The sequence below is a fragment of the Sarcophilus harrisii genome, chromosome 3 (assembly GCF_902635505.1).
Source record: "Sarcophilus harrisii chromosome 3, mSarHar1.11, whole genome shotgun sequence".
Classification (NCBI taxonomy): domain Eukaryota; kingdom Metazoa; phylum Chordata; class Mammalia; order Dasyuromorphia; family Dasyuridae; genus Sarcophilus; species Sarcophilus harrisii.
This window is the reverse complement of record NC_045428.1, coordinates 494999058-495026347: the sequence shown is the minus strand read 5'-3', so window position 1 is coordinate 495026347 and position 27290 is coordinate 494999058. Positions and strand designations below refer to the sequence as shown.

Here is a 27290-nt window from a genome sequence, read left to right as displayed (position 1 = left end):
CCTCCCCCCCAGACAGCCCGCCCTGCTGGGAGAAAACCAGCCCCTTCCCCACACCCCCGGTGACTCTCCGTACAGGCTCCATATTTGGGGAAAGGCACCAAGACCGAGCAATCTGCCGGGGGCTGCCTGAGACATTCCCTGCGTGCTTGGGAGATGGAGCCGGGAAGGGGCGGAGCCGGGACTGATGACAGAGAGCCGGGAAAAGCCTTTTATAGACAGGACTCTGCAGGCTTCCCCCTCTCGGGATGCTGGGGCTCCCTCCCCCCGTTTTGTCTACTCTCTCTGCTGTCCCCTTGGTATTGGCAGGGGGAGGGAGAAGAGAATCTGAGGGGGAGCAGAGATTGGGGGTTAAAGGTCTAACTTCTCCTGGAACTGAGCAATGGCCAGAAAACCTCCGGAACTGTCCCTCGGCTATTTCATCTCTGTTTTGGGAAGTGGGCTGTGGGGAGCCGGCAAGGAGCCAGGTGGAGTGCAGGTTAGGAGTTAGGATAGTATCAGGGCCATCTCCATTCTCCTTTGGGAGTCTTTATGGGGATATGCCCTTCATACAGGGGGGAAAAAGATGGGGGGCTGGAATTTAGGGGGTCGACAGTTATTGGACCAGTCCTCTGCTCCCCCGGGACACTTGCCCTGCTGCCTTGTCCCGGGCCATCTGAAGTCCTCCCCTGAGAATCCCATCCTCGAAGGGAAATCATGAAGTTGCACCTATCACTCTCCCATACTTATATCCCTACTTCCTCATCAGCCATAAGGGGAACCATTCTATAGGAAGATCCACCATCGTTTTCTGACTCCTCTTGGTCCTTGTCTCTAGAGCACTTGGGGGGTGGATGGGTATGGCTCTGGTATGGGGTGAAACTTTCTGGTAGGGTCGTATTCTGTTTCATCCAGGGAACTCCACAGTCCCCCACAGGGCCCTCTTTGCTTCTTCCCTGGCACTAAACTCTCTCCAATAACCTTTCATTGGACCCAGGCCATGGAACCATAGGGAAGTGAATTTAGACTGCCTGGGATAATGGCATCCAAGGGCTCTCTGGACCTTGGCAATCTCCTTCCAGGAGCTCTTTTTCCCCCCCGGGGAGTCCTCTGCCCAATTCAATGCCAAAGCATGGGAAGCAGCTGTGCCTGCCAAGCTGAAGTGGCGAGCACATTAAGAGTGACCGCAGCCAGTCACTGGGACTTCATGCTAGGGCAGGACCGGGAGGGGGATGAAGAGATGCGGGGAGGGCATCTGGGAAGTTATTTGTCCCCCAACCCCTTCCCTTTGTCATCCCTGTCTCAGGGTCACAGCTCTCAGGGATGGAGTCCAATTTCCTTCTTTTAGAGTAGTTGTTCTGGTAAATCCTTTGTTCTCCAAGAGGACCTGGACGTCAGGGAAGTGATGCCACGACGAGCAACTGAATCGGATTTAGGTGAGGGAGGGCTGGGCAAGGTCACCTGCCTCACTTTCCCCTCTAGAACCTTCTGGGTCCAGTGGCCAGAGAGACCTGATCTCTTTCAGATACAGAAGATGGGAGATGGCCCTGGATGCAGGGGGAGACCCTGGCCTTTTTAAGTTAAGGTCTTCAACAGGACTGTTTGAGGCTGCACCCACTCAGTGGTTTAGGTTAGGGAGCAATGGAGGCAAAGAATCTCCTCTCTCACCTAGTCCAAAAGAATAAAATCTAAATAATTAACTCTGGAAGGGAAAGACTGAGGGTTTCTGGCCAAAGCAGACATGACTGCTAATGACCTTCAATCTGAGTCATTCAGGATCCAAACAATGATCAAATGAGGCTTGGCCTGGGGCTAATTGGTGGCCAATCAGAGTGGTACTGGGTCTGTATCCCAAGAGACATAAAAAAGAGAAAGGGACCCACATGCAAAAATGTATATAACGGCCCTTTTTGTAGTGGCAAGGAACTGGAAACTGAGTGGATGCCCATCAGTTGGAGAATGGCTGAATAAGTTATAGTACATGAATGTTATGGAATATTACTGTTCTGTAAGAAATGATGAGCAGGATGATTTTAGAGAGGCCTGGAGAGACTTATAGGAACTGATGCTGAGTGAAATGAGAGAATCGGGAGATCATTATATGTGGCAACAGCAAGATTATGTGATGATCAATTCTGATGGACCGGGCTCGTTTCAATAACAAGGTGATTTAGGTTAATTCAAAAGACAAAAGAAGAGAGCCAACTGCATCCAGGAGGACTATGGGGACTGAATATGGATCTCAACATAGTATTTCCACTTTTTTGTTTGCTTTTTTTCTTTCTCATTTTTTCCTTTTTGATCTGATTTTTCTTGTGCAGCATGATAATTGTGGAAATATGTATAGAAGAATTGCACATGTTTAACATAAATTACTTGGCTAGGGGAGGGAGATGAGGGAAGAGAGTAAAAATTGCAACATAAGGTTTTGTAAGGGTATTGAAAACTATCTTTGCATGTATTTTGAAAAAAAAACTTTTTAAAAAAATCAGAGTGGTTTTTGGTTTAAAGCATGGTCCTTAATTAAGAAAGATATCTAGCTGGTAAATCTCAAGGTATATTAGGAGGGACCCCCAGGGAGCAAAAGCTTTCACTTTTCCCCAAGCATTCTTAACACTTCCAGGGGTCCTCAAACTACGGCCAGATGCAGCAGCTGAGGACGATTATCCCCCTCACTCAGTACTATGAAGCTTCTTTATTTAAAGGCCCACAAAACAAAATTTTTGTTTTTACTATAGTCCGGCCCTCCAACAGTCTGAGGGACAGTGAAGTGGCCCCGACAGACCTAAGTCTAAGGCTACCAGACCCAGAGTAGGTACTTAATAAATGTGATTGACCCCCGTGATAACTGGGGCTTATAAAGATGGTTTGCATCTAATCACATGAGCTTCTCCTGGAGCTGACCATGCCAGTTATTGGATTAGATTTAGCACTAGGAGGACTTTGGGGGACTATTGGGTCCATGCATCCTCATTTTTACAGATGGGGAAAAGTGAGTTCTAAAAGCTTGAGCAACTTGCTCATAGTCAACTAAAGTGTATCTGAGGCAGGATTCAAATTCAGGTTTTCCTGAGCTGAAGTCCAGCCCTCTATCTACTGGATCTCCACCTGGATTCTCTACTGTCTCTGCACCTCATAGTCTCCCTTAACCTTTCCCATTTATGAAGACAGCTATCGAACCCTGGTCTTGAAAACATGTCCCCCTCCTAACGAGGGCTCCTTTTCCCTGCATCCTGGGAGGCAAGTCCTACTGAAACAGGAGCACTCTTTGGTCAGGGGCTTCCGGGCCTGATGTCTGTAAAGCGATCTACTAGCCAGAAACCAGCTTATCCAACAAACTGACTTAAGGGGAGCATTAGGGGGAGGGCCACTGTTTGGGGGAATCTCTGCCAGGGAGGAGACTTTTAAAACATCCCTCGGAAGCACAGATTGGAGGGCATCCCAGGGAGGCCAGCCAGCATGGTGAGAGACTTAAGATCATACCATAAGAGGATTGGTTGGGAAGAGTAGTCACCACACCAATAAAATTGTGGGACCTTCAAGATCGGATGCTGGATAAGGACTCACTTGTGATCTGGGCAGAAGTTTGCAGATGGACGGATTCTAGCTAATTCCACAGGGAAAAACTGCCCAAAGTTTAGATGAGCAGATTCTGAATCACCAAAGAAAAACTCCTTATAAATGAGGCGTCCCAGAGTTGAATGAGCAGCTGCCTCAGCAGGTAGAGACTGTCCCTGGTACTGCAGGAGGAATGCATGGGTGGGTGGGTAAGGTTTAGAAGTCAGATACTAAAACCTGGGGCTCATGACTCTAAATGGGACCTTGTAACTGAATGTGGGGGTTGCAAAATTGATTTATTATCAATAAATGTTTGATTTGTATATTTATATATCTATATAACCAGGGCCATGTGAAATTTCTTCAGCAAAAAAGGGGTCAAGAGAGGAGAAAGTTTAAAAGAAAGTCTCTGGACCTCTGAGGTACTCCCAACATGCATTACTGGGGGGTGGGTAAGCTTGGGGGCTGAGGAGGAAAACAAACAAAAAAAAAATTGAAGAATTAAAAAAGCCCTGGACTAAGGACCTCTGAAGTATTCCATCATTACTGAGAGTAGGTGAATTTGGGGGCTAAGGAAGAAGCTGAGAAGAAAAACAAGAAATGAGAGAACTTAAAAAACTATTCCCCTACAATCAACACCAGCCTAGAATGGTTGAGGATATTTGTTGTCTGCTGTTCCATCCTGACTCTTTGTGAGCACATTTAGACTTTTCTTGGCAAAGATACGGAGTGCTTTGCCATTTCCTTCTCCAGCTCATTTTACAGATGGGGAAACTGAGGCAGAGTGAAGTGACAGTTGTTAACTGTCAGAGGCCAGATTTTGGGCTCAGTTGTTCCTGACTCCAGGCCTGGCCCTCTAGCTTAGACCCAACTTTCCACTAGATCCAGTCCTAGGCGGGCAAGCAAAAGAAGCCAGGAAGTGCATCTGGTCATTCCTTTAATTGAATGCAGTCAGTCATTCATAGAAAACAGAAATTCCATCGTGATGTGGAAAATAGACATAAAATAGTTCTTTAAAAAAAAAAAAAAAAAAAAAGCAAGACCTCCAATCACTTCCCTGGGAAAACTGTAAGAACAAAGTTGGGAATCCTACGTCATGAGGCCTAGCCCCTTTCTCCGTCTCTCTTCTCCCACAATGGCACCTGGATCGGGGAGGGAGGGCAGGTGGGAGACAGTCAGGGCCAGCAGGAGGACCTGGCCCCGGCCGGAGTGTGAGCTAGACTCACTGTAAACGCCAAGGTGTGTGTGTGTCTCATCCCCCCAAAAAGCCTGGAAGGCAGGCCCTGATGCTGCCTTGGGGGCCAAGAGCAAGCCGGCCCTTGCCCCGACTGCCCGAGGACATAGGCACTGCAGGAGGCTGGAATGGCTCCTGTTCTTTGTAACCCTCCTGTCCGACCCCTGCTCTTGGGGGCCGGCAATGGCACTGAGGGAGCCCCCCGGGGGGTGGGCAGGCACAAGGGTACCAGGGATGGAGAGCGAGGGAAGAGTCAGCCTGAGAGATGCCCCATGCTCAGTTCCAGGCGGCACAGGCTACGCAAAGGGAGCCCGTCATCTAAGCTTTCTTCTTATTTAAAAACCACCCCCCCAGAAAATCCCGACCCACATCAGCAACGGTCCCCCGCGGAGCCGGTCGTAGGGAAATTGCTCTTCAGGCCCACGCCCCTTTCTGGTTTGACGCCATCCTCTCAGTTCTTCCCTCCACCCCCTTCAAACAGAGCCCAGCTCAGGACAGCAGCTTGGAGGACCTGACTCTGGTTCTCACACACACACACACACACACATTAAAAAAGCTGGAGCTGGACGGAAAAATCAAGCTCTGGCCCTCACCCAGAACTGCAGCAGAAAGGAGGATTTGGGGTTCCCAAACAGGGCTCCCCACAGGAGAAAGGGAGAAACCGTGCCTTCCCTTCCCCCCATAGACAGGCTCTTAGAGGGGCCCAAACACTGAAGAGGAAGCAGCAAGTTTGGCCAAAGTTCAAATGGGCCTCGATGGCCCAGTCCCCTTTTCTCCAGGTACAGTTACAAGGAGAACATGGCTGTCCCCCATAAATGTCCCAAAGCCTTCCCAGGAAACCAGGCCCAAAAGGATGCCGTCGCCCCAAGGCACTGGGCAGCAGGTCCCAGGCAGCCAGCCCCTGGCCCAGCCGGGCTCCTTGGAGGGCCCACAGGGAGGGGGTGCAGCAGCCCACTAGAAGACGTAGATCTTGTCCCGCTGTACGGTATCTAAGTCGTCATCCAGGGTCAGCAGCACCTGGGGAAAGAGAGGGGGAGGCTGGGCCAGAGCTCCGGCCCAGGCCTGGGCCCTGCTCCCCTGGTCCCACTGCAGCCTCGCAGGAACCGGGAACAGCCATCAAGGGGCAGACCCAGACTGCTGAGCGGCAGCAACGGAGCTCAAACCCACCGTCCTCAAACTTGACCCCGAAGACCCTTTCCCGTCCCTTCAGAAAGGGGTAAGCAATTACCAAGAAGGACCCAAACATGGCAATGGAGGAGAGGAAGTGCCAGATGTCATGGTCATCAAAGAAATTGAGCAGGATGCAGTCCCGATTGTGCTCTCTTGACTCGGCAGGAGTTTTCTGGGGAAGAAGGATGGAGATGGGGAGAACTGCCTACTGCCCCCTGCCCACAACTCCCCGGGCAGGGATTACTTCCCACTTCAGTCAACATTCTTCTAATTACCCAGGCTGGAAACCTCAGAACCACAGGCTCCTCCTTCTCCCTCATTTTCCCTAACCTATGATTCTACAAATATCATAGATTCTTCTTCCCACCCCACACAACATTCTTTTATGTTTATATTTTCAGTTACTTATATGGATACAGGCTGTTTTGTTCCCAAGAGAATGCATGCTCCGGCTTCTGCCATCTTCATCTGTGTATTTAACTAGGGCCCTGAGTAATTATTTTTGGTTCGGTCAATGGTTTCCCTGGCTAAGGTAAACACTGCTGACCAATAAGATCCACAGCTGGTTTTGTTCTGAACCCTGGAGCAGGAGTCGCCTGGGAAGCACTGCAAGACCCAGAGATAAAGTAACCTTTAGAGGTCCTTGAATATGGCCCCCTTATTTTACTTACAGATGAGGAAACTGAGATCCAAAGTCATCCAAGTCCAGAGGGACTTGCCCAGCTAGTATCTGTGGTAGGATTTGAATCTGGATCTTCCTGATTCATTATACCATGACGCCCTTTATCCATCAATCAATGAATAAATAGGTATTTACTAAACTCCTATTATGTGGCAGGCACTGTGCTAGATAAAGTACAAAGAACGAAACAATCCCTCTTCACAGTAACTAGATATTTTGTTTGTTTTGAAGGCAACCAGGGTTAAGTATTTTGCCCAAGGGTCAGGCTCTATCACTCTAATGAAAGAGACATGCACATATAAAAATATGTTCAGCTCGAAATTGAGAAACACACAGACAAAAAGTCACAAATATCAGACAGCTTGAGAGGGAGACTCTTAGGAAGAATCACAAAAAGCTTCATGAAGAAAGTGCCGAAATTTATCTTAAAGGAGGAAGAATCACAAAAAGCTTCCTGTAGAAAGTGCTGAAATGTATCTTAAAGGAACAGAGAGATTCTCTGAGGCAGGGAGGAGGGAGGGAATTTCAGGAATGGAGGGAATCAAGACAAAGGAACAGAAAGGAAGATGGAGAGCGCCCCGAGGAAGGAACAGAAATACAAGGTCAGGAGTAAGGTGCACTGGACAATGGGAAGGCTGGGTGAGGCTAAGTTTAAAGAAGAAGAGTTTACATTTTATGAGAGGTAATAAAAAGGAAGTCACTTAAAGTGGTCAAGTAGAGGAGTCACATGGTTAGATTGGTGCTTGAAAAATTACTTTGGCAACAGCTTGGAGACAGGCTAAAGATGGCCGACCAATAAGGAAACTGTTGAAATAATCTGGCTGAGGGATGATGAGGACCTAATCTAAGGGGAGGATGGAGGGAGAAAGATAACGAGTTCAAATCCAAGCACACTGAGTTTAAGCGTCTCTAAGATTGTCTTAGATTGTCAAGTGTTAAGATGTGTCAAGGACAACCAGAATTGTGAACTGTCCAACAGCTGATTGGGGATGTAAAAGTGAACTTGGGAGGGAAAGCACTGACATTTAGGAAGAATCAGAAAAGGATCCACAAAGAAGGTAGTGCCTGAAATTCACCTTAAAGGAGCCAGCTGTGATCAGGCTAGTGAAAGGAACATCCGGAGACAGGAGTGTCGAGAAAAGCCAAAGATAAGGGAGGAGAGGGGAGGTTAACAGGGTCAAGTGCAGCTGAGAGCTCGAGAAGGATTCCCACTGAGAAGAGACCATCAGATTTAGCACAGAAGATAATCCTGGGAATTTCAGGGTTACAGCTGACTAAGTTCAGAAGCCAAGAGGAGACAGGAGTGAGAGGACAAGAAGTGGCAGCAGAAAATCTGGATATTTCTGGATTTTTCAAGAAGTCTGGCTCAGAAAGGGAAGAGACTTGCAAGGAAATAGCTTGAGGGGATGGCAGGGACCTAGTGAAAGATTTTTTAAATGGATGGCATAGACTTGGGTATGTTTGAAGGCAGCAAAGAAGGAACCAGTTGACAAGAGGTTGAAGATTTGAGAGATAAAGGGAGATGAATAAGGATACAACTGGTGGAGAAGACAGGAAGGGATGGGAACAGGAAATCAGCACACTCTGTAGCTTGATAAATGCTTGGGTCACATTGAACCCTTTTTCAATGTTTCTTTCCCATTCCAAATAAGATAAAACAAAAAAAGAGATAAATTAAACATGGCTCCTGCCTCAAGAAGTCTAGGATGAGAGATGAAAAATGAACATAAATATATAAGATAGAATAAAAATGCTCACTTGACCTCCTTGGCTTGAAGTAACATTTCTCTTCCTCTTTAAATATACATTTTTTTCCCAAAATCTTTATACATAAGCACGTTCCATTACTTTTATAAAGTATATTTTTCTAGTCCAAAAATGTTTCTCTCCTCTGAGCTCTCCTGGTTCTTAAGGATCTAACCCTGACATCTGTTCACCCTTAACATACGCTGCCTTCCATTATGATGCCTTTTCCTAGTGGAGACCCATTTTCTCTAGTTACCCTGAGGACAGGGACCATATCTAATCCCCCACATTCATTCATTCACCCATTCAACAAATTTAATATATAGTAAGCATCTACTATACAACGGGCATTATGCTAAGTGCTAAAGACAGATTTTCTGGTCCATGTCTCCAAGGATTTTACATTCTAATTGGGAATTCAACAATATGTACATGCAAATATATGCAAAATATATTGGAGATGGGGACAAATCAGTAAAGACCTTGAAGTAAAGGAACTGAAACTTGAAGTCAGAGATTCTAAGTATTAACAGTGAAGTGGAAAGCATTCCCGGCACAAGGAAGAGTCTTGGGAAATGTGTGAGAATAGCAGATAGAAAACTGCATAGAGGGAACAGCCAAAAGCCAATTTGACAGTGTTAGGCAATTAGTAAATGCACAGGGATACTGAGAATTACAGAACTGTAGACTTCTAGAGCTAGAAGAGTTCTTAGGGGTTAGCTTGTCCGATTCCTTTATTTTATAGAATCCTGGACTCGGGAAAATCCATGTTCAAATCTTTCCTCAGACCTGAGCAAGTTACCTAACCACTCAGCCTCAGTTTTCCCATCTGTAAGATTAAAATAATAAGGATCAAAGGAGATAATATATATGAAGAATTTCACAACATAAAATTGGTACAAATTATTATTGTTTACTATTATAAACAAGGACATGTATTCTAAAACAATAGACACACTAATATAGGTATGGGTGAGAAAAGACTGAGAAGTAGAAGGTTTTGATCAAGGTTATAAAGCTCAAAGACAAGAGTGAACACCAGAGCCCACATTTTGTTACTTACTCCCTACTCCTAACTCTTGGCTCGCCATTCATTCACTCACCTGCCAGGTACTGAGTCCCTGGAAAAAGAAGAAAAGGGCAAAACCCCAGACCACAGAGGTACAAATGATGCAGAGGAGAGGGATGAGTTTGATCCTCTCTCCACTCCGGAGCTGAAGAGAAAAGCAATGGGAACAAAGGTGAGAGCAGTTTCCACTTGAGCGCCCAGGAGTCTGATCTAACCTTTTTAACCCCCTTTCCCAGAGTCCCTGTTTTTTGTACTCTTCCCTCTGAGCTTTCATTTAACAGTTTTTCCACATGTAGCAAAACCTGGCCCTTCACTGTCCGTTTACAGCTCAGTTCCACATCTTACCGCCTCCAGAAAGCCCTTCACACATTCGCTCTCCCTTGTGTTCCATGCCACATTTCTCGTTTCCATCACTGGCCCCCATCTCCCCATTAGTTAACAACGAGTCCTCCAACGATAGGGAGCACAGCTGATGAGGATCCTTCAACATCATCAGCGCTTAATTAAGATCCTCAAACTCTCTCCTCACCACCTCCCACTCCTAGGCATTTAGTGCGATGGAAGTTCCTCCAGGTAAGTCGGATTCCTGCCTACAGCCAGGCCTTCAGGCTTCGAAGCTGAGCTCCCAGTCCTAGACTCACTGATCTCTTCCTCCTCTGACTCCTACGCCAATAACTATTTGTACCACTTATCTGGCACTTAGCATAGATTGTCTTAACCTTAAGTATTCCATGAATATTAAACCATGTTCCATGAGATGAGAAGCCCTTATAGTCAGGGATCTTTTCTTGGCTTTCAGCTCTATCTACTCTGTTGCAATTATGAATACAGAGGAATTAAGCCACTGGGAAGGACTGGCATACAAAGGGCACCCACTACTCCTTCTCTCTCCCACCCCAGTCCAGGTGGGACCAGCCCAGGGCCAGCAATCCTGGTCCATTTTTATGTAAAGTATGAAGAGATATACAATAATTAAGAGGAAGGAAATTCACTCCCTCATCCCTCTCACCCCTGGCTTACCTTCATGATGATATAGAAAGCAAAGTAAAGAAGAAGGTTGCAGATGCCAATGGCCAGCAGGTAGGAAGCAAAGTCATTGGGACGCATGATGAGCCCATAGGCAGCACTGCAGGAAGGAAAGAGGGCTGAGAGGGCAGGGATCCACATCCAAGCCTCCAAACACCTGCTGTCTCCTCAGAATGTGGGACTGATTCACTGCTCAACCCTCATGACTGATTCCCTCAAAACAGGAGGCAGCCAGAGGGATTTCAGAATGTCTGGTCTCTATCCACTTACAGGAGGGGAAGGAACCCCACACCTCTGTCCCCACCACACCCTTCTTCCCTGGGACCCAGGATGGAGGGAGCACAGTGCTCAGAATGGAATTAGGACCTTCCATCACTCCCCTAAGAAACCAGGGGAACAGGAAGAAGAAAGGTCTTGTGCTAAGTCCTGCCCCCCAGCCCTGAAAGCTGCATAAGTGGACTCACAGTGACCAGTTGATGATGTTGCCCATAACCAGTAGCACCATTCGGTCCTAGAGAGAAGTAAATCCAGGGACAATGAAACAGAGATAGGGATTAGGTACTTTAGTAAAGAGTTTGCTTGATTTTGGATCCTGCCTCAAACACTAGTTATGTGACTAATCATTTAATTTCTTTCTCAATTTTAGTTTCCTCATCTGTAAAATGGGGGTAGTGATAGCAATTATCTGAATGAATGTAGGGATCAAATAAGATAATGAGATAATCAAATAAGAGCTCTAGCAAATTTTAAAGCATCATACAGGTTGACTCAAAAGTACTTGTGCAGTTTATCTTTATTAAAATTTTAAATGGTACTAAGACTTTTGGAATACCTGTTAGCTATGGTTATTATAATAATAATATTAATAACAACAACACATGGCTAGAGAGAGGGGAAACAGGAACTAGAGGGCCCCAATTATCCACTTCTAACAAGTGCCCCCAAAGGGGCATATATAAGGACAGAGGAAAGAAAAGGAAAGTAGAGCCTTAGTACATACCACGTAGAGGGGCCCACTGCACTGCCGGATACAGTCTGTGTAAACTACATGAAGAATCCGGCGGAAGATCCCAGAATCTGCAAGAAAGGACAAAATTTGTGTGGAAAGCAAGAAATTTGAAGCTGCAGAGCTGTATCCCTCCTCATATTCAAAGTCTATAACCTAAGTCCACTGGTAGGAGTCCCAGCAGGCTCAGCCAATAGTAAGACCATCTGTGACTCCTGAGCAGTGGGGGCCAGGAGGGACAATAACAATTTGCATTATAATTTACAGGTACTTTGAGAGGCAGTGTAGTATGGTGACTAGAGAGCCCAGCTTGGAGTCAGGAGGACTCGGTTTCAAGAACTGTCTTTGGCACATACAGAGCAGGTGACTCTCTAAATCTGTCTGCAAGTTGCAAAAAATAGTTGCTGATCTGCATTGATATAATTTCCTTACAAGAAATCTCTACTCTATGTGTAATATTAATATATTTTATATTGTCGTTTTTTGTTGTTATTTGTCCTTTGTTCTCTAAGAAGACCATGACAACAGGAAGATGATGCCATGACATGCACATGAATTAGATTTAAGGGAGGGAGGGCTATGCAAGGTCACCTGCCTCACTTTATCCTCCAGATAATATAGATATAGATCTGGACAACAGGAGGTAGCTCTGGATGCAATAGGAGATCTTGGCCTTTTTAAGCTAAGGTCTTAACAGGTCTTGAGGCCGCACCCATTTCGTGCTTAAGGCTAGTCAGCAATTGAGACAAAAAATTTTCTCTTTCACCTAGTTTTTTTAAAAAAAAAAAAGTCTAACTAAATAAATCTGGGAGGGGAAGACACGGAGAGGTCTTCTGAGGGTTTCTGGTCAAAGTAGAAAGTAGAAACAACAGCTATTTACATTCAAACTGAATCAATCAGGAGCCACAATGAAATGGGGCTTGGCCTAGGACCCATAGGTGGTCAAGCAATGAGAATTCAGAGTGGTTCTGGTTTAAGACTTGGTCCTTAGAGAAATCTAGCCAGTAAGCCCCAAGATATCTTGAAAAGTTTCTGAGATCCAAAAGAAGGGGAAAATTTTTAAGAGCATCTGTAAGGATTTTTTAAATTATAATATGGACAAAACAGAAAAAGAGCAGACACAAGCTTTGAGATTTCTATTTTAGCCTGAGATCAGTCTGTCTCTTTTTGTCTCATATACTCTTCTTTATCCACTCTGGTCTGACCCACTCTCTACCCTCAAGGACAATGTCTTACCATCGCCACAATTCTCACCCCGGGGCAACTTTCTTACCCAACTTCCAGCGGCCCATATAGTAGAGCTGGGTACTAAGTAGGAGCGTAGCAATGATGTGGATGACTGAGAAGACAATCCAGAACGCCATGTTTCCTTTGCCAAATACCTATTTGGGGAAGGTTGGGAGGAAATGAGGAACAGAATGTGTATGTGTATGTGAGACAGAGAGATAAAGAAGGAAAAGGAGAGAAATGGAGAAAGAGAAGGGGGAGATGGAGGAGAAGGAAGAAACACACACACACACAGAGGAGTATATGACAAAGGACAGTAGGAAGGTCCTCATTCAGGATACCTGCGTGCACAGGGCAAGGCCCAGCCAGGAGGGGAACGATCATGTCTGAGTTGCCCCAAGAGAGGGGGCCTGGGAGGGTTCCTCACTTCCGGGGCTGGGGAAGAAATAGGGACAGGGGCCCTCAGAGGCAAGGAGGGGAAGGAGGCCAGCTTAGGTGGGAATAAGGGGAAACTCACCACCCCCAGCACAGAGAAGAAAATGACAACGGCAAGACAGGCGTAAGCGCTGTAGGCACTGGCGTTGATGTCGGGGTGCCGCTTCTGATACAGCTTCAGCATACAGAGCCCGGCGATCATGTACATGAATGATGTGTCTGTACAAATAGGAGCCTTAGAAACTCCAAAAGCTGGGGCATTTCCAAGCCCACTACCCTTAAGCTAAGGTCTCCTTGCTCCCTAGAAAGTCACCCATTTAGCAATCACTGGGTGGGAGGGCTATGTTGGGGGCCCATTGGCGAGGCTCTACACAATCCCTCCAAGAACCAACTCCTCTTGGGCACAATTCAGAATAGCACCTGGCTCTACCACCTACCTTGTGTGGACCTCAGTTTCCTCATCTACAAAATGAGGGGGTTTGACTAGGTCAGTGGTTCTCAAACTTTTGTTTTCAGTCTTTATCCAATTAAAAATTATTGAGGATCTCTCCAAAGCGTTTTTGTTTATTTGGGTTATATTTATAGACATTTACCATATTGGAAATAAAAACTATTTTTGAATTTTTAGACCCTCTAAAAGGGTTTCAGAGATCCCCAGGATTCTCTAGACCATACTTTGAGAACCACCAGACTAGGTGATCTCCAAGCTTTAAATCCTAAGATCCTATGAGAAGGGAGAACAGTCCCTAACCAGATCTGGCGGGCTGTTCTCTGTGAGTCCCCCTAAAAGGCTGAATCTTGAGGGCTCCTACCTAAGGGATGGGTACTTCGGGTTGTTGTTTTTTGTTTTTTTTTTTTAAAGGCAGAATTAGAGACCTAGATATATAGGCAAGTTCTCTGGGAATGAGAAGGCAGCTTTACCAAACTGAAAATTCGTGTAGTTGGGGCAAACATGGTAGCATGCACTGAGCAGTCCTTCCATCATCAAGGCTGTACCCATGGCGTAGAAAAGCCCAAAGTGCTTTGGGATTCCACATTCCTATTCCAAAGAAAGAAACCAGAGTTGCAGCACAAACAGGAAGCTGGAGATACAACAACACCCATTTAGTAATAGCCCACCCCATGGGGAGGGTTCTGTGCTGGCAATGGGGAGTTAAAGGGCCCCTGCATCCAGGAGCTTGTAACCTAATGGAGGTTTCAGAACTCAAACCCATGCAGTTCCACAATGAGGGCATTGGGACTTTGAAGTCTAGGGGCTGAGGAGGATGAGGGAAAGCTGCAGTTAGGAGATGAATGACTAATGAAGGATGCCTTTCAGTGACCTGAGAGGCTGGTGGAGGGGAGGAGCTGTGAATGAGGTGGGGAGGAAGGGAAGGGCCCTGATCCAGGGAGGCTGCATCAGGCCTCCCATAAGCTGGTGACAAGGAGGGTTTTCTCTTTCACTAAGGGGAAGGGGTGGGGTCCCCAGGGTTCTTACCAGGGCATAAAGGTCATTTCGCATGAGGGCTCGGTTATAATTGATTTCTCGTTGCAGGATGATGAGGAGGAAAAGCAGCCCCAGCAGGATATAACCCAGGTTACTGAGGATATTATTGAAAGCGCTGGGACAGAAATCAAGGAGCATTACACAGAGGAGCTGCCCCGGCCCACCTCCCCTCCAGCTCTTCCCGGGTTCCCACCCCCGCTCTCCCCCTTGGGCACTCAGGCGTCTGCATCCCAGTGACCCCTACCTGAGGTTGCCCAGGGGGTGGGCGCAGAGGAAGTTGTAGTAGCAGATGTCCTGATTCCCTGTGACATTCACCACCTGCAGCAAGAAAACCCGGGGTGGTTGCTGACCGAGACTGAGCCCAGGCCAGCTGAGAGGGCAGCCCAGCCCCGTCCCTCTCCCCACCCCCCGAATCTTGTGTCAAAAGGAGACCAGACAAGCCTCGGTCAGGAGGCCCCCCTCTGGGGGATGGCCGGAAGTCAGGAGGCCCAGAAGGGGGGGAGGCAAACGCTGGCCCTCTTACCGTCTGGTAGGTGATCACCAGCTGCACCACGGGGAGGGCGTAGAAAACGGCGATGGTGGCAATGTTCCTGTGGGCAGGGACGAACAGATGAGGAGTGAGCAGGACTGGGAGAGGAGCAGAGCCTCGCCCCCGCTCCCTGCCCCACCAGCCCGGACCCACACCGCTCACCAGAAGTAAATCTGGTACTTCTTCCGAAGAACCCGTTTGTCCTTGCGAGCTAGGTCCGCTACATACAGGTATTGCTGAGGAGGAACAAGAGAGCGTGATTGAGAGAACGGCTTGGCCTGGGCCTTTGGGGAAGTCCTCGAGAGCCAGGACACAGGTCGGAGCTCCCTCATGGACGGACCCCCTGCCCCAGCCCTCCCTCCCCAGAGAAGCCAGCCTCAAGCTGCACCCAGGGCTGGCCCTCGGCCCCCCTCAAGCGCCCGGAGCAGCCCCGGACCTTGGTGCGGATGACATTCTTGTCTGACTCGATGTCAGTCAGCGTGTCATAGTCGTCCTCCTCCACGGAGCTCAGGGAGTCCAGTCGAGGCCGGCTGCCCACGGGGTCTGGGAGGGGAAGGAAGGGAAGGGCCGCTCACGCTGGGGCAGGACCCCCGGAAGCGGGCCCTGCTCACCTGGGGCAATTGTTGAGATTACAGAGTGGTGGGGAGGGGCTAATTGGGGGTTTTAGGAGGGGAGGCCGAGGGGAGCTCAGTGTCCAGGGAACCGCTGTGTCCTTTCCCCTTGTGGTACATGGGGGCAAAAAGAGAGGACAGCTGGGCGGATTGCTGCCCCTGCCCCGATCCTCTCCCCTGGAGGGCAAGGACACACCAAACCCACGACACTGAGCCCACCTCAGGCTCAAGACAAGGGGACGATTTCCAGCTTCATGCAGATTAGAGGCGCAGCCAGCTCCGTGTGTTTTGAGAGGGCAGGGCTGTGGCACCGGGGGCTAAAGGCCCAGTGAGCTCCGGGGAGCCGCGGGGGGAGACTCCCACCCATCAGCTCCACTTCAAAACCTAACCTCACACTCAGCCACGTGAGGGCCCCGCAGCAGGCAAGAGAACATTGTTAGTGCTTATGTGGGACCCTCTCTAGTCCGGCCCCGACCCCCTCTGCGGCCAGAGCGGAGCTGATGCTTCCAAGCCTCCCCACCTGGCAAGTCCGGCCCAGAAACCCCTGGAAGGACAGTCCTGGGAAGGGCCAGGGGGTGGGGAAGGCTTGGAGATGGGCCCTCCCACTCCCGCTGCCCAGACTAGGAGAAGTGCCAGCCTCTCTCAAAAGCCAGGGAGGGTCAGTCAGCAGCAGTATTCCGCGATAACCTATGCGGACAGGGCACCCACTGAGCGTCTTCCCAAGCCCCAGGGACCGGGCCGTCCCAAGCCAGGCCACGGCCTCCGCCAGCCCCAGTGCCCACCACAGGCAGGAGCCGATTGGCAAAGCGAGCGCTCTCCCCACATCTACCCATGGCAATGCACAGCTGCCGCATCTGGCCAGAGGGCAGGCGTCGCTTGAACTGGTCGTGTCCTTCAAAGGAAAGGGAGAGTTACTGGGGGGGCATCCAGGAAAAGGGGGCACCAGGCCAGGAACGGGGATAGGAGCGGTCCAATGCCATTGCTTGGAGAAAAGGGGGGGGGTGAGGGACCTCCTGCAACAGACACACACACCACCTCCGGCCCTGTCCCCCACCTGGCACCTCACCCGAGTAGCTGTAGGAGACGTCCACTGAGCCAGCGCTGTCCCCTGCTCCGTCGGCAGAGCTGGAGCCATTCTCTGTGGGGACCAAGGGGTGGTGAGGGGAGGGCAGGGGGGCTCTGGGAAGATAGAAGTCTAAAAGTGCTGGAGAGGGGCAGAGGGCTTTCCCCAAGGTCTCTAGGTCGCAGAGGGGTGGAGATTTTTTAAGCGGCAGCTTTTGCCTACTCATTTCGGAAGGTGAGATGATCACTGTGGCCTGGTAGGTCGTTACCTTTTTTGGTGAAGCCCACAGACCCCTTCCCAAAATAATGTTTTCAAATGGGTGAAATAAAATATGTAGGATTACAAAGGGACCAGATCATAATGAACTAGTTTTTGCAAAAATATATAAGGTTTCTGATTTTTTTTTTTAAAGAAAGGAAAAATTCACTAACCCCAGATTGAGACCTCTCGTCCCCTAGGAGAGGCCGGCTTAAAATGGCCCAAAGACAGTGGGGATGGGTCAGAGGAGGAGTCTTCAGGGAGTACCTACCAAAGGAGCCATAACTGTAACCTTCATAAGGGGCGGAGCCAGGGAAGGATTCAGCCAGGACTCTAGGGTGACCTGCAAAGGAGAAATCAAAGCCTCATCATCACCTTAAGCAGTCACAGGCCCCGACCTGAAGATGATATACGACAGAAGGGGCTGGGGACAGGCAGAATAAGCCTGAGACAGAGGTTTTGAGCTTCAGGAAAAAGGTAATTACATGGCCAGCCAAAACCACCTGTGCTCCCTCTGGCCCCATGTTCTCTCTCCCCATTTCCCTCATCAAATACCCTATGAACCTAAAAAGGATAAAAACATCCTGGCAATAGAAGAATGGACGCCAGGACTCCCCAGATCCCACCTGGTCACAGTTCATGCATTCAGGCGCACTTAATGAGTGCAAATGATGTGCAAGGCCTGGTGCTTCCCTCCCCCACTGTCTCATCCTGGTCCCCTGAAACCCAAGGCCCTAATCCCGCCCAGCACCTGGAGCTTACCAAGCAAAGAGGCTGGAAGAGAAGGTCACAAACAGGAGGGATTGTTGGGCGCAGGGGGAGAGAGAAAGAGAGAAAGGTTATGAACTTGTGAAGCTGGGACAGGCCAGAAGACAGGAGACCAGCAGGATTAAAAGAAGAATAAAGCAAAGAGCAGCCATGTTTTCCAAGGGGGAGATGGGGAGTGGAGGAGACATAACCTCCGACCCTGATCCTCACCTCTTGGGTCTTAATCTATGGAAATCGCACCCAGTGGCCTTTGGCCAGAAGACTCTGGCCTCTCAGGCCCAGAGGATCTGTCCCCTCTCCCCCCAGCCCACCCAGGACAGCGCCCTGAGAGATACCGCTTTCTGAGCAGGGACGGTCCATCGCCACCAACAGGGTCTTCTTCCGTTGCCTGTTGGAAAGGATGATGGGGTTACAGGGTGGGTCCGGGCTCCAGATCCCTGCCACCTTCTGTCCATCCTCCCCCTTTGGGTGCTGACCACCAGGACCTTTTCCTTCCCCCAAACTGGCCTTCTCTAGGCTGAAGGCACAGGGCTTAGAGCAGGGGTCCTCAAACTTTTAAAATAGGGGGCCAGTTCACTGTCCCTCAGACTGTTGGAGGGCCGGACTATAGTAAAAACACAAACTTTGTTTTGTGGGCCTTTAAATAAAGAAACTTCATAGCTCTGGGTGAGGGGGATAATCGTCCTCAGCTGCCGCATCTGGTCCGCAGGCAGTAGTTTGAGAACTCCTGGCTTAGAGGAATGGCTGGAAGAGAAAGTGAAGCTTCCGTTCTCTCTATTGGGGGAGTTGTGGACTATGGGTAACAGAGCATCCAGCAATCTCTTCTCCTCCTCATCCCAGTTCAGTTTCTCTCAGGGGAGTTTGGGGGGGTCAGGGTATCCCCAGGGCAGGAACAGCAGAGCAGAGGGGAGTAAAAGAGAACAAGGAGAAATCTCCCTGACCAAGCCCAAAGGCCGGCTAGGCCAGCACCAAAGGCTGAGAAGGGCCGGCCTGACCCCTCCCGCTCACCTCCAATTCTCCCAACAGGCCAGCAGCACAGTCAGCAAATAGAAGGACAGGAAGATGCCCAGACAGAAGAGCATGCCCCCGACATAAGCCTCGGCTGGGAATAAAGGGAGGGAGGGAGCATCAGCACAGGGCTCCCGGACAGGTCGGGGAGGGGGACAGCAGGTGGGTTACAGGGACACGGGGGCTGGTGCCCGGGGCTGGGGCAGCCAAGGAGTGCCTGGCAGGCCCAGGGCAGGAACCCGCTCATGTGCCCCCAGCCCTGGCCTGCCCCCTGAGCCCCTCCAGCCCGGCCTGCCCCTCCCCACCGAGCCTGGCCCTCCCCACGTCCAGCCACACTCACACGTGACTGCCGGAGACACCACAACGGTCAGGGTTTTCTGGTGATGCCCTTGATCCACCGGTTCATCTGGATGTAAAAGTGAAGTCAGTGCAATAGTGGGAGCCCGGAGCGTGGCCTGAGGCTTGAGGGACCAGGCAGGAGAAAGGCTGACACCCCCACCGTCCCGAGCCCCCCACGCCCCACTGGCCTCCCACCCCTCCCGGCCCTCCCGAGCCCGGCCCACCCACGTGTACCTTCCCCATAGGGGTAGTAGGGCAGGGAGCCCCCGCAGGCCTGGTCCTCGGTCTTCACCACCACCACCACGTAGAAGCTGTTGCTGGGAAAGTCCTTGCGCTGCGGAGAACACAAAGAACCCGCCTCCCTCAGAGCCCGGCCACTCCACTTGTGGCTCCTGGCCGGCCGTCTGCGGCCCTCACACCCCAAGGGGTGGAGAAAAGAGGCCGTGGCAGGGCCTTCTCACCCACGAGAGGAGCCCAGGGAAGGCCCGGGCAGACCGGCAGGGGCAGCAGATGGGCCGACAAGAAAAGGGGGAAGGGGGGCAAAGTCCTGGGGATGGCCGCAGCCCCCTGGCCTCAGCCCTACCTGCACAGTGATGGCCGCCTTCTTCGTCATGGTCTGGTACATGCCAATGAAAGCCACATTGTTGTCCAGGTCGTAGACGGGGCACTGTGACAGGGATGGGGGGAGGGGGGGAGGTGCATGAAGGCCCGAGCCTCGTTACACCCTCTACCCCTGGAAGGCTCGCTCCCTGCGTAGGACCGCCGTGATTTGGGCCCACTCACCAGGATATCTTGGATGGAGATGACCGAGCAGGGGAAAGCCTTGCTGGAAGTCACTTTGACAATCACCGAGTCTACTCCTTCTGGGAACTCATATTTGAAGTACTAGAGAACAGAGAGGGCCGGCCAGACTCACCTCAGGTGGCCTCTCCCAGTGGCCACTGCCCTCGTCCTCTCTGCAACAGCACTGCTGCGTGAGCTTTATGGGGGCGGGGTCCACAAGAAGTGGAGCTTGCCCTTTCTAAGCCCATCTCTGTTCCCAGCTCTTCCCAACTCGCCCCGCCCAGGAGATTCGTGGTGACCCTGAAGGCCAAGTCTCTCCCTTCAGCCCCCCCTCCCAACGAGGCTCAACATTCAGTGTCAATAAATAAGCAGGACTGAGGGGCGAGTTTACCTGAGGCTGGGCTGCGGTGGTGTTAAAGCTGAACTGCTCCCCGGTCCTGTGGGACAGAAAAAGAGAGCCCCCCCCCCCAATCACTCTGGGGCTCTCTGGAAGGCGGCCCTTGGGCTGCCCCTTCCTCCCCCGCAGTCCTGCCCCCGGTCCCAAACCTGAGCACGAAGTTGTCCATGCGGCTGACCCGCAGCTGGTAAGTGGTGTTGAGCAGCGACAGCGTGGACACATCCACGTAGAAGAACTGGACCTCAGCCTCGCTCTTGGTGGGCGGCTGGCAGAGAGTGCGTGCGACATCTTGGTACCGGTACTTACGCTGGTAGCTACGGCCCAAGGTGGGGAGCTGGTGAGGAGCTGTCCTTCCCTCCCCGACCAGCTCCATGTCCCCCCGGAGGTCAGGCTGGCCCAGAGAGCTGGGCCTGGAGGAAGGGGGGCGGGTTGGCAGGAGAACCTGGGGCAGCCCTTCCCCCAGACTGGTGAGCCCAGCCCTTGGTCGGTCCCATTCAGCTCCAGGGTTGGGGCCCACAAACACTCTCTTCCAGATGCACTTAATATGGGACTTAAGGCAAGAAAGTGCTTTAGCCTTGGTGGGAGGCAGGAAATTTCCTTGAGAAAATCAGTTTCCCAGTGACCTGCTTGAGAGTACATTTCCCTAGGAGAGGTAGGGAATGAGAGCCTACTCTGGGGATGTCAGCTACCCTGCTGGGGAGGGTCCCTTCCCCACCTGGTTGGCTCCCAATCATACTCACAGCCCCCGAAGAATCAGTGGCACCTGGAAGGATACGACAGCCTCCTTCTGTCGCACCACAAACAGCACGGGAGCCTTGTTCTGCTTGTTCAGGACTTTCACAGACACGCGCACACCCTCGGTCTATGGGGATAGGTGTTGAGTCAGACCCCCTCGCCCACCTTGTCTTTCTGACAAGCTCAGACCCCCTTTCCGGACGACATGGCTGTTCTTCTCTAATGAAGGGGAGGGGGTCAAGCCCAAGGGACAGTCCTCCCTGCCTGTCCTTTTCACCGACGCAGAGGCAGCTATGGGACAGTAGAAATTTAGTCCAAAGATCCGGGGGTGAATCCCAGGCCTGCCACTTACTCCCTACATGAACTTGAATAAGTCGTTTAATTTCTTTGGTTTCCTCATCTGTACAGAGGACCGTGATAGCCAAACTACACAGGCCTATCTGTGAGGACCAAATGAGGCAAGGAACACAAAAGCCCTCGGTGACTGACTGCAAAGTGCTACACAAATGTCTGCTATCATCCAGCACCTCAGCAGGGCAAGCCTGGGTGAGCCTGCAGGAAACAAGGTGCCTGCTCTCTGGAAGGGAGGAATGAGAATCCTGCAGCGCCATCAGTGTACATCCTAAGTAAGGGAGGGGACAGGGTGAGAATCTTAGAAATCAGCCTCCTCCCTAGAAACCAAAGTACCAGAAGGGCAGCTCTTATCTCACAACTATCTGACGAACCCTAGCACAGAGGACACTCGACTTCTGACTGCAGCTCCACTGACTCACTGACTCTAAACCAAGTAATCTAACCCAGAAGTCTAAGCTTCTGTTTGTCCATCTGTAAAACGAACAGACTGTCTCTCAGTCATTTAGAGGAGGTCAATGAAAATGCTTTATAAAGGAGAGAACAGGTGATAGATAACTGTCATTCTGTTGCCAGAGAGAAAGATCCCCTCTCTCCCCCCACCCCAATAAGAACCCACATTTCCCAGGGAGGTAGAATCCAGAGCTGGGCCCCCGGTCCTACAGTGAACTCCTGGCTGGGAGAGAAAAAGACTCAAGTCTGAAGAGAGAAAAGCTACAAAAGCACAGAACAATCTTCCAGCGACAAGTACCAGCCAGCGGCAGAAACAAAGCTGTTCATTTCCTCACCAAAAAAACAAACAGATAACAGGTACCTCAGCAGTTTTCAGTGGGGGTAGGGGGTCTGAGACGTTACTTGGGACTCCTCCCTCTGGCTTTTATTTATGTAGTGGAATACTAACTATTCACCATGTCAGAGAACTCGGTGGCCCAAGTACTATGAAGGAAAGTTTTGACCTTGCTGACCTGTGGAAGATCCCGAAGACCCACCTCGAGAACCGCAGTTCCCTCTCATAGCCCTGACCCACCAAAGGGGAGGGCGGGAGCTGCCCCGGGGAAAGCCTAGGCCAACATCTCAGAAGAGAAAGTTCTCCCTCCTCGGGAGCTCCACACACCAGCACCAGGGAATCCCGCCCCCAGGCCACAAGGTCCCAAGGGGGGCCTTGCTCTAGGCCGTCACCCAGACCTCCAGCAGGAGCCGGACCCGGCCCAGGACCCCCTCACGAACGGCTCGAAACCAAGCCACAAAGCAGGGCTGAGGATGTGGGGCGGGCAGGAGGTTAGGGGAAACGAAAGCAGGGTTTCCAGCGGCCAGACCCGTCCTCCTCTGATTAAACGCGCTCCTTCTCCCGGGTCCTCCTTCGGGGGCCCCCAGCCCTGCCCGAGGAAGCGCTCGGCTTCCTGATCACCAGACGGAGGGAAGGGGGTTAGAAATGAAGCCCACCCGCGCCTGCGCCCGCGGCCCCCAGCATATGCCAGCCAGCGGGGAGAGGAGAGAAGTAACTTTTCAGGTCTCCCAGTATCGCCGACCTTTCAGCCCGAGGCCCGACGCCTCCCCTTGGGCGGCTCAGGGCGGGCCGGGACGAGGGTACCCCCAGGCCCGGAGCCGGCTGCGGGTGTAACAGCCGCGCGCCCAGGCCCCTCCGTCCCCGCCTGCGGGGCCCCCCCAGAAAGAGAGATGACCCCCAGTGGAGACAAGAGGAGAAGGAAGAAACTTCGGGAACTCAGAGACAGACACATAAATACAGTCGAAAACAAAACCGGGCGGGGGGGGGGGGGGAAGGGATTCAGCAAGAAGCGCCCCAAGGCCCTCCGCTCCGGCCCCAGGAGTTGGGGTACGCGCCGCGGCCCCAAGCGGGGGCGGGGGAGCAGGACCTTGGGGAGACGGTGCAGCGGCTGCATCACCCGACCACGACCCCCCCCAAATAAAACGCGCACGCGGGTGGGAGCGCTCGCAGCGCCCCGGTCCTCACCCGGTTCCGGGTCACAGTGTGGTTAAACGTGTAGATGTTGACCAGCTCGCTGTTGACCTCATCCTGGTAGGTGCGCTCGAACTCGGCCTCCTTCTGGGACACGTTCTTGGGCCCCAGGAGCCCCGGGTCGCCCCTGGCCGGGGCCACCAGGAGCACCAGGAAGGGCAAGCCCAGCGCGAACATGGCCCCGGCTGGGCGGAGGCGGCGGCGGCGGCGGCGGCGGCGGCGGCGGCGGGGAGCGCAGCACCTCGGAGGGGCGATGAGCTTCTGGCTGCAGCTTCCAGCATCTCACCGGGACCAGAACTTTAACCCCGGCCGGAGATTAGGAAATGCCCCCTCCCTGGAGAAGCGGAGACGCTCCCAGGGGCCCCCCCGCGGGGACGGAAGGGGGGGAGGGTGTGCAGAACTCCGGGGAAGGGGCGCTAGCCGCGGCTCGGCGCTCGGGGAGGGGCGCCTCCTGTTCTCCGAGCCCACTCCGCGCCAGGTGGGAGGAGAGCGGAGGGACCGGTCCGAGGAGCCGGGCCGCGGAGGGGAGGGGAGACAAGCGCGGCGGCCGGGGAAGAGCCCGAAGGCACTGGGGGGGGGAGGGGCCGGGGGCGTGAAAAGGTAGGAAGGGGTGGGCGGTTTCCTCGGGGGGGCGCGGCCCCTTTAAGGCCCGGAGGACGCGGCAGTCGCCAGCATTCAGAACTCCAGAAAGTAACCAGCTCGGCCCGGGCTGTAAACACCAGGGCGGCCGGCAGGCTGACGTCAGGGGAAACTGACACAGATTTAAAGGGACAGGCCCCTGGCAGAGCCTTAAAGGGACCGCGCCAACCAGGCTCGAGGATGTGACAATCCGATGCTTCCCCTTTCCCATTGCCTGGGACCGTATCGATCTTCACCGCTCCGTGTGCAGTAAAACAGGCAGATAATCTGAGGAAGACTCGCTGAGCATCCCGTTAATTTCGCTCTGAAATGGATACACTTTCCTTTTCCACTTTTCCCCTGGCTACTTTACAAATTGTGGCGTGGGTGGGTAATGAGGTTCGACTGAATGACCTCTGCAGGGGGGAAGAGGAAGAGAAATTCAAAGTAAGAGGCAGCTGGGGGACAGGGGAATGGCCAAGTGCGCCATCGCACTGCTACGCTCCCTCCTTCCCAAGTAACAGGCTGCAGATTGGGAACAGCCTTTATTCTACAAGCATTTGTTAAATTTGGTAGGGCTGAAATGCCAAGGTAAACAATGCGTAGTTCCAGCTCCTAATGAGCTTACAAGTTTGCCCTTTACGTGTCCCCCTTCTTCCGGAGAATCCACTTAACCATTTTTTTGGGGGAAAGAACCTGGTACAGGACCCTGAAACGCCCCGGGAAAGAGGGAGCCGCCGAGGCCCTTTTGTGTGGACTACATTGGCAGTTAGGGTCACTAATCAATCAGTTTGGATGAATCTCTAAAATTTCTAGATTTCAACTAGGCCCCACTTCTTCTCCCATTCTGATTCTTCCCACTCTTCCAGGGGAAAGATCTAAAAATGTGTAAGGCATTTCCTCTACTTTCACACACACAAAATCTAACTACATCAAATCTAAATCTTGAATTTATGACTGAATTGTGGATAGAGACTATTCCAATTCTTTTAGGTAGGAAATTGTCATCTGAAGCTTGCAGAAAAAAAACATATAAACACAATATGGTGTGTTTCAAAATACTTTGCAAATTTGTGTCCTCATAATACAGGTCCTCATAATAAGTTTAAGTCATTGTCCTCATAATACAGGTTCAGCACCAGACTGAAACTTGTTTCTTGATTCCCAATTCAGGTCTTTTCTTGATTTCTCAAAAAGGAATAGGATTTTAAAATTGTGTTTTGTCAGTTTAGATCATGTAAATTTATAGCTAAAAAGGATCATGGAATTTATTAATAATAATAGCTAGCATTTACGTTAGAACTTTAAGTTTCCAAAGTGTTTCATACACACACTAATTTGATTCTCAGAACAATGCTGAGTTGGCTGTGATTTTTTACATTTTATTGTTGAGGAAACAGACTGAGAAATTAAACCCAGAATCTTATTGCTAAGAAGTATCTGGGGCGGCAGGAAGGTATCCAAGCCCAGGACATTTTTCCTACAAGGAAACTAAAAAAGGCCACACAGTAATAAGTAGAGCTAATATTTAAATTCAGTTTCTGAGTCTAAAACCAAGACTTTATTTCCAACCCCTTCCTCCCCCTCCATTTTACATTTAAAAAAAAAGAGAGAGAGATAAAGTGACTTCCTGTTGGCAAAATAGCTAGAGTGTGGGAGAGCTGGGGAGCTGGGTCTCTAAACAGAACCCTTGTATTTTGTGATCTCCTACAGTTGTATCTTCTGGAAGAATTGGGAGAAAGATTTATACACACAAATATTTTCATAGGATCACAAGTCATCTTCTGCCATATTTCCCAATATTGTCATTTTAAGGTCTTAGAAACTTGGGTATGAATACCCTGATGGTTTAAGCCAAAAGACAGCTTCCTTAGACAGGGAGTCCTGTTGTTTTCCTATAACTTCCCTTGGCAGCTGCTGTTCCTACTCTGAAAAGCTTCCTCCCTGTTCCATAAAGGGGAATGACAGGCCCTTGTTCTGAATTAGAGCTTTTTAGGGTCAGGCTCCTAGAAGTGATAGAAAAGATCCCTTTGTGGCAACCCTGAGAGTGAAAGGATAGAGCCAGGGGGCTGGATGCTGTGGTGGAGGAGCAAGAGTCTGAAATTAAGGAGATACAACCAGAAAAGGAAGGAAAGGGAGGTGGCCGGCTGGCTTAATCCTACTAAAAAGCTCTCATTTAGTCTGTGCTGGGGGAGAAACCAGTTAAGTCACAACATTTTTTCAGTTCCTCCATAAAGTATCTCAAGGTGATTTCTTTCTTGTGGGGTCAATTATCTAGATCTTAAACTAAGACTTTTCTCATCTCCACCTGAAAAAAAAAAAAAAAAAGTTGCAAAGACACAAAATGTGTGAGATGATTCTCTGTCCTTCAGGGATGTTTTTCTTCAATTGCTAGGTGAAGCATGTCCCCTGAAGAAAGGCTGCTAGGGACAGGCCTGGAATTTTCCTTCTGCCCCCAAAGCAACCACTTCTATTTCTGCACCAGGCAATTTTCTCCTCCTGCTGCCAGTCCGGTCTTGCAAATGGAATGTGGAGAACCTCAGGTGCAAAAAAGAGCAACTGTCTCTTTGGCTGTAGGCCTCTCACCCACTATCCTTTGAGGAAGAATAGCACCCTCCATTCAGTGAGGAACTCATTCTTGATCATATCCTTCACATCCCAGTGATTCTGAACTCCTGTAGATCACTATCTAAACCCCATTCCACATCCCTTACTAACCAATTCCTTGTCCCCATGTCCCTCATTCCAATTATTTCAACCAGCTCTTCCACTGTGCTCTCTGGGATGCCTGTTCAATGGGCAACAGATCTCCCTTCATCTTGAACCTTCTCTTCTCCCACTACTCCCATCTACTAGCTCTTACTGAAACCTGGCTTCCCATGATAACTCAGCTTTTACTAGTGGCTGTCCCTTTACTTATTTTCTTCAATTCGCTCCATATAGGTGGAGAAATCTGACTGGTCTCTCTTCTCCACAATCTCTTCCAAGTTTTCCTTTTTCTTTCATCACTCAGTAACCACTCTTTCTTTGAGGTTCATGCTATTCACATCCACCACCCAATCAAAATCCTGGTTGCTGTTGTCCATAGACCCATCCCCAACCCCTAGTCATTTCCCTTTCTTCCTCAGTGAGTTTGATACCTGGCTCACAATTTTTCTCTTCTCCCCAACTCCTGCTCTTATACGAGGGGATTTTAACATACATATTCTCTCTTAAATACCCTAACCACTCATATAT

General features: G+C 50.6%; 1 protein-coding gene across 6 annotated transcripts; it reads right to left on the bottom strand.

The window, feature by feature from the left end:
* Nucleotides 1-4454: 4454 nt before the first annotated feature.
* On the bottom strand, nt 4455-24169 carry SIDT2 (SID1 transmembrane family member 2). 6 transcript variants are annotated; one of them, XM_031961317.1, is made up of 28 exons: nt 23430-24169; nt 21112-21233; nt 20521-20685; nt 20366-20411; nt 19975-20076; nt 19775-19858; nt 19426-19525; nt 19193-19258; nt 18853-18946; nt 18180-18232; nt 17839-17850; nt 17348-17419; nt 16822-16893; nt 16585-16647; nt 15581-15687; nt 15307-15380; nt 15139-15205; nt 14860-14933; nt 14607-14730; nt 14051-14168; nt 13212-13348; nt 12741-12849; nt 11462-11538; nt 10926-10972; nt 10456-10561; nt 9470-9580; nt 5997-6110; nt 4455-5785 (listed from the first exon to the last, which is right to left on the bottom strand). In XM_031961317.1, exons 1-28 carry the CDS (start codon nt 23610-23612, stop codon nt 5723-5725), a joined length of 2562 nt encoding a protein of 853 aa, XP_031817177.1. In that variant the 5' UTR covers nt 23613-24169; the 3' UTR covers nt 4455-5722. The 6 variants fall into 6 exon arrangements, with proteins under 6 accessions (XP_031817177.1, XP_031817179.1, XP_031817178.1 ...); XM_031961319.1 differs by lacking the exon at nt 16585-16647 and having other exon boundaries at nt 16810-16893; XM_031961318.1 differs by lacking the exon at nt 17839-17850.
* Between the last annotated feature and the right edge of the window lie 3121 nt (nt 24170-27290).